At 42.2% G+C, this 14,163-nt stretch overlaps 1 protein-coding gene across 1 annotated transcript; it reads left to right on the top strand.

Moving 5' to 3' along the window:
• Positions 1-807: 807 nt before the first annotated feature.
• Positions 808-13,919, top strand: mrpl37 (mitochondrial ribosomal protein L37). Its single transcript, XM_083927935.1, has 8 exons — positions 808-1,277; positions 1,650-1,833; positions 3,733-3,848; positions 5,616-5,804; positions 6,927-7,081; positions 7,224-7,355; positions 12,519-12,593; positions 13,683-13,919. Exons 1-8 carry the CDS (start codon positions 893-895, stop codon positions 13,758-13,760), a joined length of 1,314 nt encoding a protein of 437 aa, XP_083784061.1. The 5' UTR covers positions 808-892; the 3' UTR covers positions 13,761-13,919.
• The last annotated feature ends 244 nt before the right edge of the window (positions 13,920-14,163 follow it).

Here is a 14,163-nt window from a genome sequence, read left to right as displayed (position 1 = left end):
TCACATGGGGGTTGCAGATTGTGACAATTGGTGGCCGTAAAGCATTCATAACATCACTATGTAAAATTGATTTATCACACATCATCTGCCTTGTGAGAGGTTAAATACCTGGATCTCCACACCAGTCAGTTGGACCAGTCCCTGCCTGGTCCTTGTCCTGGTCCAGTCCCAGCCTGGTCAGATGCGTACATGAACTGATGAAGCCTCTTGGATGAGAGGTGAAATGTCTTCATAGACAAATAACCAAGTCCAGTTGCTTTTGACTGAAACTGCTTTGGGGATATATAACTTACCCCCCCCCCCCCTTTTTTTTTTTTTTGATTTATGATTTTATGATTTTATTTATTTAACTATTTATTTGATTTAATCTTTCTTTTGATGTAAAAAGACATAGATGGTAGTGTTCCATACTCCGATACAGTTGGTGGCGGTATGCACCAAAGGAAGAATAATAGTAATAATAATAATAATAATAATAATAATAATAATAAGAAGAAGAAGAAGAAGAAGAAGAAGAAGAAGAAGAAGAAGAAGAAGAAGAAGAAGAAGAAGAAGAAGAAGAAGAAGAAGAAGAAGAAGAAGAAGAAGAAGAAGAAGAAGAAGAAGAAGAAGAAGAAGAAGAAGAAGAAGAAGAAGAAGAACCACCCATAGACATAATATATGTCTATGTCTTTATATGTCTATGGAACCACCTCCTTCCCTCCTCCTCCTCTGATCCCCTCTCCGAGGCAGAGGGGGGCAGCAATTCACCAGCTGGTTGCCAACCGACATAAAATCCAAAAAGAAGAAGAAGAAGACCAACATGGCGGCGCACTGCAGCAGCATTTACTGAAAGGCAATGACTTAGGTCATGGTTAACAGCTTATATTGAAGTACTAAACTAGGAGCTAACATGTTTCCAGAAAGTGCTCAGTGTCTTAAGAAGGCGGCTCCGTTGCTTTCTCAAAGCGTTTTCTTGAAGGGTTTGAGACGGTTGTCCACACATGGAGGAGCCGGACACCTCCAGGCCCGGAGACACTTCGGTGTCAGCCGCTGTCTGACTAACAAGGTTCCCCGTGCGCGCAAATTCACGGCGAGAGTGGAGATCCCCGGGCTGGAGATGGTCACCTACGGGGAAAGAATGCACTACGTGCCGGGGCTGTCAAAGCCCGTTAACAAAGACTGGGAGAGGGACTACAAGGACCCGAGACACTACAGGTCTCCTCCGACTCACGAGATGCCGCTGTTCAAAGAGAAACCGTGTTATGTGTACAACCAGAGGACCAGCCCCCTGGAAGGTAACAGGTCACTCACCACTAACGTTACCCCTGGACAACATCTGTGGGTGGAGGCTCAAAAACAAGCAGCAGCAATATAATGGTTACCCTCATGGGACTCATCACTTTCATACCCTGCTATTCTAGTTTTTCATTTTTTATTCATTTTCAGAAAATTTGAAAGAACTGTTTCACTGGAATGTTGTAAGGCAAAATGTGTAAATTACACTGGAAAAATATCTTCATTTAAAAGTATTATCATTTCAGGCTGTAGAACAAAAAAAGTGACTCATTTGTCTCATAAGTGCTGTCTATAGTAAGGATCCACCTGCATGTGAGGGGAAGTGACCTCAAAGTTTCAATAGTTTTCATCTTCATCTCTCTGTGGCTCAGGTGTGCGTCAGGCTCTTTGGTTGACCAAAACCAAACTGATCTCTGGTCTGCCACCTCAGCTCCTCTCTCTGACAGAGAATCCTGCCAATCGGATTCCAGATCAGGACGAACGTGTGCAGAACGCCATCAAACATGCCCGCTTCTGGGACACGACAGAAGAACGACCAGGCAAAGACAAGTACAGGTGTGTGTCGCCACAAAGTACATTTAGCTTATTACCCCAAGTACATTTTCTTTTTGTGGACAGTGGGACTGATAAAACTTTTTTAAAGTCATTGCATTGGATTGCTAAACAACTAGGACTGCAACTAACAGATATTATCATTATCAATGAATCGGTTAATCATTATCTCAGTTAATCAACACGTTTTTTGGTCCATAAAATATCGAAATGGTGAAATATGTGGATCATTCGTTCCCAAAGATGACGTCCAAAACTCCTTGTTTTGTCCATAACTCAAAGGTATTCAGTTTACTGTCAAAGAGGAGGAAATAAAGCAGAAAGATCAACATTTAAAAAGGTGCACATTTGTTCTTTTTACTCAAAACAATTAATGGCTTGTCAAAATAGGTGGCGATTAAATTAATAGTCGCCAACTAAACTATATTAATCGACTAATTGTTGCAGCTATAAAAACAACAACAAAAAGGTTGCAAGTTGCATTAAAAAGTTTCAGAAAATCTGCTGCAATTTCAGGCTTTCTGTGTAAAAATCTCCCAAACTGGATCGTCCCAAAGTGTTTATGAGCCCACATTTAAATTCACTATGAGAACAGAAGTAATGTTTAAACTGCAACAGTGCCACTTTCAGTGTGAAAGTGTGGAATTTGCCTACAAGAAGGGTAAACTACGAAGCGCGCTGAACATCCCCAGGGTTTCTCTGGATAACCGGGATCAACAAATATGAAACTGGCAATCAGAGTTAAACGGTGCAACAAAGCTCACTTAAGGGTCAATTTGTCAAGCCAGGGTTTCTGCTTTAGTTTCAATGCACATTCTCATAAAAAGGGTGCTTATGTCGTCATTTGACTCCCCCTTTGGATAGATCAAGGACTGCATGTTTCACTAAAGAGGAGCAGATCATTATAATGAACTCCTATGTGCAGTTCAAGAGTATAATAGCAGCAAGGGGCTACACAGTTGCACATAATAAGGCTAGGCAGGAGTGCTGGAAAAGAAATCATGAAAATTCTTCAGTGAAAAGATTCTCCATATCTTCTAAAAATAACAATGCAAAATGCAGAAATGTTCGGCATTAATCCCAATAGAGTGATGATGATTTTAGAATGCTAAAGCAACGTCCAACCTGCTTTATTTGCTCTGAAACTTTACTAATATATTGAGCGATGAACTGAGTGCAGCTACAACCTTGCGGATAGCACTATACACTGAATTTTTGCTCAGATTTTTGGCATCACCAAATGCATGCAGATATGTACCCGTGACAAAGAATTGCAGTGAAACACAGACACAAGAGCAACAGTAAGTGCACGGCTTCTTTGTGTAACATTGCCAACATAAGGTCCAACAGGGACGATCAAACAGAGAACACCCTTTGATGAAAACCTGTATCTCTTATAAAAGGAAGGCTAGGAAGCTGTGCTTAGCTTTAAGAAGCCGAACTTACCCAAAAGTCTAGGTCTTAGCTCTGAGTCTTAGCTGAAAACCTCCTCCAGACCAGGTTTGGTTGAAAGCACAAGTTACCATGGTGATACAGTGACGCTAAAAGAGAGCGACTTTCATTTCACAGCTGACCCAGGCTTTGAGCGCAACATACCTTGCTAACCCACTAATCCAGCTTCGTAGTACATCCAGTAGGTCCAGCCAAGTAAAGGGAGTTTGGCCCTCTCGACACAATCAGAAGAATGAGCTGCACTCCACACAAGGTGGGGAACAGCAACAGAGTGGTGTGTAGCATGGGTTTATGACACCAAGAGCCCCAGGTAGCAAGAGAGCAACTGGGATTTGAAAATCAAAGTAACTTGACTAGTAAAGACTGCTTATGAATTATCTATTTAACACAAAATAAGGCCAGTGTGAAGTGTGCATTTCTCCTCTCTCACTGTGTGTTTTCCTTTTCCAGCAACACTTTGCTCTTGAACCTGCTCCATCTGTGTGCAACTCTGCAGTCCAGCCACCCGGCAATTGGAAGGAGGATCTTTGCTGAGAAATACTCACTGGGCGCCACATGGACAAGAGGTAATACGTCCCTTGGATTACCTGGTGTGAAGGGCGCGTCCATTATTTTTTTCGGTAGCTTTTCCTACTTGACCTGACATAGGTTTTATGTATGATCTGTATGCTTCAGTACAGTTCAGTAACGTAGATAGAGGTCTGCACAGCCCCAGTTTGGAGCAGCAGACAGGAGTGCTGGTTCAGCCACTAAGCAATGTACTGCTGTGGACAGGGCAGCAGCACATTGTATTTAAGCTGCCTAAAAAATGGACCACTTAAAAAGGTCACTATCAGTTTAAATGTACACTATATTTAGATCATTTTCACCACCTTACCTTGCTGTCTGACAGCCCTTTCTGACAGAGAACTGAAGCCTCTAAGGCCTAGTCCACACAAGGTATTTTTTAAACCAAAAAAAAAATTCCTGTCCACACCACCGGTGTGATAAAAATATCTTTGTCCATGTGAAACCGCAAAATCCACCTTAAACAGTGTCATGCAAATGCCAAAGCAGTAGTTGGCAATAGCACTCCTAACAGGAAGGCCATTTTAGCCGATCACAAGGCTGGAAAAATAATTATTCAAAATAATGATTGTTATTATCTTAATAGATCATGCTGACGCCTCTGTTGCTGGATGTGGTTGAGTAGTAGTACAGACAGGCACAAAGTGCTGATAAGTTGCTAAATAGCAGCAGTAATTGGGCTCGGTATTCCACAACAGCAACTCCGTCAGCTGCTCATGTCTAGAGCGCTCCACACGTCTCCATGGATACAACTTACTGTTTACCGTCGCGCAGTGTGACGTCAAACAATGTCAACAAGAAATTGCAATTTTCCTCTGTTTTCCTGTCCACACATGACTGCTGGACCTTGACTTTTCCAGAAAGTTCACCAAGGACTCACACGGTTTCAGAAATACCTGCATGTGATAGAGGGCCCCTTAATAGTTCTCTCTTCAAATCCTCCAGACTGCACTTACAAAAACAATCACTTTACCTCTACTTAGTCTACTGCTGCCGAACGTGGCGTCCAGCAGTAATGTTAGATTATTATTATTATTGTTATTATTAATCATTATTTCCAAACTTAGCACAGCTAACATTGACTCAGCTAGTGCATTATTCTTAACGTTATTGATACGCTTACTGTGGTAACCTGCGTGACTGCTTCTTGCTAAGGCTGAGTTGGCATTTCCATTTGAACAGCCAGGAAAAGAACACCGATGAAGTCAGCCTTTTAAAGGCACCCTGTGGAGGTTCTGACTACTACTAGTGATTTTGGAGCAATGTTCAAGTGGTTCCTGCAGGTGGCACAATACACATTCCTGCTGATGATTTCCCGCTGTTCCACTGATCGTAGTTGGCAGCAATATGAAGCAACAAAGAAGAAGAATACATACTGTGCAGATGGTATGTAAACAATTCACAATTTAAAACCCTTCACAAGATGAAATATTTTTCACAGGATGAGTAAAACACTGGTCTGCTGGTTGTGCCAGAGGAAAAGTCAGCGGAGCACTGTCTTTGTGGTCATTCTCTGTGGACCATGAGTGTCTGCACAAACTTTTATGGCAATCAATTAGCCGTGATTAGCATCAATTAGTTGTTGAGATGAGTCAGTCTGGAACAAAAAGGTGGACCGACTGAAAGATAGAGCAACACTGCCGTCCCTAGAGACAATAAACAGGTCTTGAAAATGGATCAATGCTGCCTGAAATAAGAATAATAAATCTGAACGCACCTAATGCATTCTAACAGACTTTAATTGTCATTCCATGTTTTAACACCAGGTGAGGACCTGTTCCAGATTAGAGGTCAGAATGGTTTACTGCATAACTGCATGGATCCTCTCCCAGAGGTTTCTGGGAAACAGGAAGTGCACGACACAGCAGAGCATGTCCTGGAAACTTTCTATCCCGTCTCCCCCACCATCGACCTGCAGAAAGTACATGTGTACAAGGAGGACGTGGCCTGCTCAGGTGAGACCACCCCTAGTCCTATGTCACAGAAATCCCAATCTGATTGTACTGTGCTGTGTCCAGGTAAAACACACGGGGTACATCTAGGGGTGGGCGACATGGCAAAAAAAAACATATCACAATTATTTTTTTACAGTAAAAGCATGATTTTATCACGCTTTTTCTTCATTGATATTTAATTATTTTGCTGAACATATAAAAAACGTTACTGAACAGTGCAACCGAAGTATTTCCATATGTAAAAAGAAGAGAAAGAAATATATATAAAAAAGCATTTAGGCCAAAGAGCCTTAATGAACAGATATGAATCAGTTTTTGCAATTTTGCCAACTTGTGCCAATGGACATTTAACAAACAGCTGACTAGAGCTTCCTGTTTCCTCTGCTGCTGTGGTGTGGCTGGTTTCCTCGCCGTTTACTGTTTAGGTGCTGTCTCTTTAGGTGGTTGAAAAGGTTTGTTGTGTTTCCATCCATGTGCGCACCTTGTGTGACTGTGTGGGCAGCTTTCGGCAGAAGGCGGCTTCTGACTCCTTGTTAAACACAGTAGTAGTCCGCTAGAGCTCGGGACATTTATCTGTTTTAGGCGCATATTTTATTGCCTGCATATTGCCATTGCCTGTAGTTTGCTATGATTGGTTGATTGGCGTGTCTTTACGGCGGTCATGAGACGGACCAGCGAGGATACACGAGAGCAGCCTTCATGGAAGTCTTTTCCTGGCCAACATGCCCCCTTGCTGGATATCACTTATTTAATTACACGCTGCACCTGATCAGAATGCAAGACATATAATCTGGGTTATTTAATTACAAATTCACCATCAGTATATCAATAAACACAGACTCAAATCATTGCGTCGTTCATGTACATACATCTAATGTGCTGCGGCTGCCATCAAACACGGACGTCACTTTGTGTGACGCTTCAGAAGAAAGGACGTCTCAAATCCTATTTCCTTGTTTCTTCACTCCTCTGGTGGTTTCCTCCATCTCTTTATGCATCCCTGGTAGGAAGGACTAAGATGCATGTCAGGGAAACGTGGATGCAATGAGGAGACTTGCACCCAGAGTGTGAGTTTGTCCAGTGCTCAGGCCTAATTAAGTGACGTCTCTGTTATCCAATCAGGTTTCAAGGATGGATACCCTTATCCTCATGCACACACAGTTTACTTTCTGGAGGGATCTGGTACTCAATATAAACTCCGGCCAGAACAGTTCAGAGCCAAGATGTTCATGTTCACCTTTGGAAACGCTCTGGTCCGCGCACACAAACTGTATGGGGTAAGGACACACACATCACCGAACAGGGTGCCATTATTATACACTGCAAATCTGTTAACACTGTATTACCAGTTGTTCATCCACATTCACAAACTCTATAATCATCCTCCTCTCTGTCTCTCTCTCTTTCCACCTGTGTCAGCCCCAGCCCCAGCGTGCATTAGATCGTCCTATAACAGTACAGGCAGTGGGGACCAACGGGAGAATTTTCCAGTTCATGGTTTTCCAGCTCAACACCACAGATCTCTCAGGAGATGATGGCATCAAGAACCAGGTGCTTCATATTTTTTATTAAGAGCTGTATGTGGTGCTTTGTGAGAAAGTTCAAGTGGCCAGACTTCAGTATATTACTTACTTACTATAATGAATAAATAAGTAAGTATAAATAAAAAATATTAAAAGGATGAAATGAATAAACAGATACAATTTAATAATAATAATAAATACAAATAAAAAATTAAAGCTACAAGCAGCATTGAACGGGCCCTCACATCCCATGTGCGTGGGGGCGGGGGTGGGGCATCACTCACTGCATGAGTGACCCAAGACATTTTTTTCTGCATCGGCCATTGGGCACTGCAAATTATGGATTTATATTTTCTCTTCCGATGTCCACTATGTGGCACCAGAGAACATACACTAATGATACACCATGTTGCTGTATATCAGATGTAGGCCACACCATCTACATTTCATTTAAATCAGACTATGAGGAGTATACCAAGAAAATATGAAATTAATCTGATAATCTCTCTTAGAGAAGTTTGAAAAAGTTTGCCTAAAATGCATGCATTAAAGGTGGGGGCAGTGACTTTGAAATATTCTAGGGGGCGCCCTCGAGCCAATTCAACACGCACAAGCCCAAGACCCATATCAGGTATTACGTTTAGACACTAATGATGCATGTGCAACTAACTAACATTAATAGATCAAAAACATACACACAATGACTACAAACACCCAGAAGCACGCAGAATGACTAAAATAGATGCAAAACAATCACAGAGATGCAAAACAACGTTAAAAACAACCACAAAATGACTACAAGTAGGTGCAAAACAACTAAAAATAGATGCAAAACACCACAAAAAGATGATGAAACTTCTGAAAAGGGATGTAAAATGACTTCAATCAGACTTGAGTTTGGGTGTCTAGTTCAGGATCAAGGGCCTCTACCTGTCTACTGAATGCTTAGGGGCTAGGGGTATGTGATAATGACAAAAATCAATATCCTAATTTCTTTTAGGAGTTTGCCGATAACGATAATTGACGATATTTTGCATCCCTCATAAATGTGTTTGTAAAAGCATCAAAGGCCTGTGGTCAAGTCCCTGGAAAAGACGCCTAGTTGGTACGACAAGGTCACAGATCATTTTCTTGAAAAGGAACGAAGGGTAGAATTTACATGTAAATAAACAAACATATTTATGATGTAGGCCGGGAAAATTAGCTTCCCCTCCTTGAAAGACCAGCAGCTACCACTGATACATATATCAGATGTTAATGCTAATTAGGGATGGGCATTTGATTAAATTATCTTAGTCGATCGTCGGGAGAATTAACAATTGATTTTCGATTAATCATTAATATTTTTTAATTAAAATTAACTACATTCAAAATGCAATGAAAACACAAAACAGTGTTTTTTCCACATTTAGATCTTTATTATTAGATGAAAAATTCATGTGGAAGTTCCTGATGCAACGGTCACACTTGATATGCGCTACTGTGCTCTAAAGCAGCTAACCTGCTGGTGCTCATAAACAAAACAGACCCTCGTTTTTTCCCCAAAATAATAATAATAATAATAATAATATAAATAAAAATACTAATATTAATACAAACAAACAATCATGTTATAACTTAACCAAAAATATATCCAAGCCTACTTAGTTTGGACAGATTTTGACAAACTTAACTCAAAAATGACCAAAGGCACACAGTCGAGAAAGAGGGTGATTGTTACAATGAATTAGGCTTATTAACAAAGCTGCAGAAAAAAAGAACCAGTAACGCACATACATCTTCAGCACCAGTCTACTGATTTTTGTTGAGAAAGATGAGCATGTTAACATGCTCCGGAGTCAGATGTGACCGCAGCCTGGTGACCGTCAGTCCAGCCGCTGAAAACACCCGCTCTGAGGGGACCGACGTTGCTGTGATGCACAGATACCTCCGTGCTAATTTGGCAGGCCGAGGGAACCTTATTCCATTCACTTTCCACCAGCTTGTAGGGGTGCAATCCAGGGGTGGGGGGGCCTCCCTCAGAAAGTTCTGAAGTTCTGCTTTGATGCCAGACTGGCATTGAGTGGTATAGTGCTCCCCAAGGAGTTGTGTCATAGCGGAGACCTGGGACTGAGAGGCCGCTACTCCAGTGTTTGCGCTCCCCTCGTCCGTGTCGGACAACCCAAGCTTCCCGTCTCCCCCAGCCTCTGGGATAGCCACCCTACCGATCTCCACTGCCTTTCCCAGCTCAATCAGTTTTACATTAGCAGCCATTTTCTGTGTTGACCTAAGAAAGCTCAGGTGCTTGTGACGAGGGTCCAGCATTCATGAGATCATTGGGGCAGATGACACAAACTCATCAGACTGAACCTGTAAATATATAATAGGGGAATCAATAAAAAAGAAAGCTATACCTAAAAAGGCAACACAAAGCAGGTGGGAGGCACGTATGAGTGTAATTAGGCCTAACCCAATTCGCTATTTATTACGGAAATAGTTTAAGCTAAAATAAAAAAAGTGTAACTTACATTCATTCGCTTGATGATGGAGGACCTCACATTTTTGCTTTGAATTCGGTGAGTCTGGGCCCGTCTTCTTCACTGTGCATGAGCTGGATATTGATGAGGCCGAAAGTAACGGGATAAGTGTTCGAGATGGAAACATCTTTCTCTGCAGACATAACCGTGGTGGCACATTTGAGTGCTGACAGCACAGGCTGTGTGTCTTCCATCATCTGCCAGTACTCATCCTTCAATTCCAGGATCCTGGCATCTTGAAGCTTATTCACGGTTCGGTCCGAGAGCACAGCAGCAACCGCCCATCGCTGCTCCACCAGCCGATCAAACATCTCGCACACGGAGTTCTACTGTGTTTGGGCCTTGCCGGTGGGTTGCAAGGCCCATTTGCTCCTGTTTCATTTGCAATGCATTGGTTACTGCGGTGCTGTGATGGAAGTGGCTTACAAGTTTACTAGCCGCTGATATTACCCGATGCAGATACAGTGCAAATCCGTTGTTTATGGCCAACTGGAGTTTGTGTGCAAAGCAGTCAACAGAAATCCAGTTCACTCTGGTGGGACTGTTAGCAGCCACAATATTGGCCCCAATATTGGCCCCATTGCTCTACAGCTTCATTCATTTTCTCCGCGAGGTTGTCAGCTGTATGCCGTCCTGGCAGGCTGTCAGTGAGAAGGACCGCTGAGTTCATTTGTCAGTCATCACTGATGTAGCGGCAGGTGATGGTGATGTAGCTCTCATCTGTTAACGCGGTCCAACAGTCTGTTGTTAGAGCGACTTTTTCAGTTGTGCTCAATTCATTTAACAGCTCTTGCTTCCGTTCTTCGTAGTGAGTCTCTATCAGTCGGGTGATGGTACGTCGAGACGGAATGTGATATGCTGGTTCCAATAAGTTTATCAGTTTTGTAAAACCTTCGTCCTCGACAATACTTAACGGCAGCATATCCATCTCAATGAACTTGCAGATCCGTTCGTTGTGCATCGCAGCTCCTCCGTGGCCGTGCTAACATCGATGCTAGGTTGAGACTGAGCGTGGGATCCACCGCTACTAACCAGGGTCAGATGCGTGTTGTTCAAGTGGTACATCATTTGAGTCGTGGCCGTGTTGTACTTATACACAGCTTCGCAGTGTTTGCAGTGAACTAAGTCATTTTTTAAATCAAAATGATCCCACGCCACACTTCGCCGTGACCTCATCCTCTTCATGAATACTTTTGAAGTAGATAGAAACTCAGGAGGGCCGAGATCCTCCCAGTGGCTTTTTTTCAAACATTGCCCCCGTGTGGTAAAATGTTTAATTGCTTACACATAATGAAATTCATTTCATTCCTCATGACCCACACTACGCAACAGAACCTGCATTAGATTTATCGATGAAAAATTAATGTCATCAACGAAATCCTTAATAATAAATTAATCTATCGTCGAGTAATCATGACCACCCCTAATGCTAATATTGACAAACACAACTTGTTCAAGAAAAACAGCTCTTATTTATTAACAATACTCACTATATTTGAACTACAAGGCATGAACATTAAAATGCAGAAGCACATTTAGCTGCTGTGCTAACCGACCGAGGGTTCCAGTGGTCAATGGAGCACATTGAACCCCGCTACAACCTGCCAAGTCGTTTCCCTCCCTGCTTTGCACGAAGTCGTGGCCCCGCATATCCTCAAATTGTTGGACAATGTAACTGACATTAGCTTCACTACGGATATATGGAGTTCGGACGCAAGTCAGATGAGTATGTTGAGCCTTACTGCTCAGTAGATTGATGACAATATTGAGATGAAGAGAGCTGTTTTGCACGCACAAGAGTTTGCAGGCTCGCCAACGGGGGCTGCCATAGCTGGTGCATTTGACTGTATGCAGAGGGCAATGGACGGGCGCGGCGTTAAAAGCCTGGGCTGCATGGCTCATACTCTGCAGCTAGCGGCGCATGATGGAGTGTTAAGCCAGCCACGCATCTCTGACTGTGTGGCAATTGGAAGGAAAATAGTCTGACATTTTCGCCATTCTCAACTTACCACCTCTCGGCTGAGAGACATACACAGTTAGGTGTGACAACAAAGATGCCACAACAAGAGGTTACTACCAGATTATTTGGAGATAAAACATGTTTAAAAATAAAAAAATTTCAGCTTGCATGGTTTTCAGTCCATACAAAATGTTATCATCTTAGAAACTATTTTTAACATATAATGATATGAATGATGAAAATATCGGTCATTGGCCATAACAGCAATATTAATATCGGATATCGGTATCGACCAAAATGTCCATATTGGTGCGTCCCTAGTTGTGACTCCAGGTTGCCGTTGGAATTGATTGTAATTGCTGTGAATTCAAGACTACAGGTGGCACCTTCCTAATAAGAGCAAGCTACAACTTCTTCACAAGCCCCAACCACAGCGATTTTGTGCTTGATCCAATAAGGAAGAGCCGAAAACTTCAGTTGGCAGAGTGGCCACTAGGGACAGGGTTCATAGTAGAGCACTCGCGTTGATTTAAACTCTTTATTTGGATATGGAAACCTATATGAAGACCCAGGACATCAAATCACAGTTTAATGAAACATGACAAGTCAGTTTATCAGTTTCCCATATCAATCAGAATTCCCTTCAATGTAATGACGTAAGAATATGTTTGTTGCTTCCTTGTGCGTTCTCTGAAATGCTTTGTGCTCCATGCAGGTGTGGCTGGATGAAGATGTTGAGCTCTATGATTTTGCAAAGGTCCGACCACTCATCAAGAAGAAGATGGTGAAGGTATGAATTCTGTCTGTTGATATCTGTGACTCACTGCCAAGCTCAGTGTGACGTTCTGTCATCGACACTGCTGCCTCCTCAGCAAATCACAATATTACATACTATTACACCTTTACAGTCATTTAGTGGGTGATGTGCAGTCTTTCACCATCTTTTATAGGGGTGGGAAAAAATATTGATATGGCTATAAATTGTATTACTTTCTCATGTGATACATTATCGATATTATTGATTGATCACTAATGAAAGCACATTCCCTCCCTAGTAATGCTGCGTTCACTTGTAATCGGAAATTCCAACATCTGAGTCAGGCTTGTAGTAAGGGCAGAAGTGTAATAGGAACGTGTGTGTGTAGGTGTGTATAGGTGTGTATAGGTGTGTGTAGGTGTGTGTGTAGGTGTGTAGGTGCTCTGAAAGAACAGGCTCACCTGCAGTTACATCTTACTGCCAAAGAGGTCGCTAGAAACAAGGGATCCTACTATTGCAACTCAGTACAACTTAATATATCGGGTGCCTTTTTTGGATTAATTTGCGTGTAAATATAATTTTTGTTATTTTTGTACAACACAGAGTACTTTCACGCAGAACGAAGAATGTTTATAATGTGCAGCAATAAAGCGACTTTTCCTGGAATGAGGTCGATCGTCTGAGATTTCACAACGCACATAAAAGGCAGGAGGATTCTAAAACAACACAGAAGCTCTGTAGTCCCAATTTAAGAGGTCAAACTTGACTCCTTTCAACCTTCAAACCACACATACCAGATCCATTCCTTCTGTTCTTATCTTCCACAATAAAAGCCCTAGACTGTGCTACTGACTGCATTGCCGGTACGAATATTTCACATAATCGGGTCGTTTATCTGTCACACCCATGGTGTGTAAAGGCCTTTACTCTGGGATTCTTCCCACTAACCTAAAGAACAGGCAGTGGAGCAAGGAAGCTTGGCAGGACCAAACCTCTTTACTCCATAAATGCACCTAATATGTATGTTCTGCTAACCATGATAGGACGACAGCGAAAATGAACGGAAAGAGCAGCAGAGTAAAGTTGAGTGATTCTGATTGGTTCCTGTGTGTCTCCCTGCAGGTACCAGCTGGTTTGGCAGGATACAAGCCCGAAACGTTCAACAAGTTCCTGGCCCTGTACCTGCATGGGGCTGTGTAGGACCATGTGTGTGTGTGTATATGTTTCTCAGGTCCAAAACAATATCTTACTACAAAAATCCTCCTTTCCTTTCAAACAGTCAGTGACCTGGTGATATCATGTTACATTGTCTGGATTATTTCAACAGCAACTCCAAAACTTTTTTTTAACACACCGACTCCACCCTCTGTTTGTCCTTGCAACTGCGAGAGCTCACTCAATAAAAAACTGTCTTTCTGAACTTTACTGAGTTTCTTTCCCTTACTGGGGGGTAAGTTCTCACAAATGTTCATCTTTAAAACGGAAACTATTCCCACATACTAGTGCTCATGAAGAGACAGCAGTAATCTGAGCCAAAATACATAGAAGTGCTTTAAATATCAGCATGTCTAAACATCCTACTAGAAAGAATACTTCAACACTC

Source organism: Echiichthys vipera, assembly GCF_963691815.1.
Source record: "Echiichthys vipera genome assembly, chromosome: 15".
Taxonomy (NCBI): domain Eukaryota; kingdom Metazoa; phylum Chordata; class Actinopteri; order Perciformes; family Trachinidae; genus Echiichthys; species Echiichthys vipera.
This window is presented reverse-complemented; position numbering and strand designations above follow the sequence as displayed.

What these genes read in the sequence shown, in the direction of transcription:
- mrpl37 (XM_083927935.1), top strand. Translation starts at nt 893, where the DNA reads ATGTTTCCAGAAAGTGCTCAGTGTCTTAAGAAGGCGGCTCCGTTGCTT. An exon ending in GGGCGCCACATGGACAAGAG is followed by an intron (nt 3,849 to 5,615) that starts GTAATACGTCCC and finishes TTTTAACACCAG; the next exon opens with GTGAGGACCTGTTCCAGATT. An exon ending in GCGCACACAAACTGTATGGG is followed by an intron (nt 7,082 to 7,223) that starts GTAAGGACACAC and finishes CACCTGTGTCAG; the next exon opens with CCCCAGCCCCAGCGTGCATT.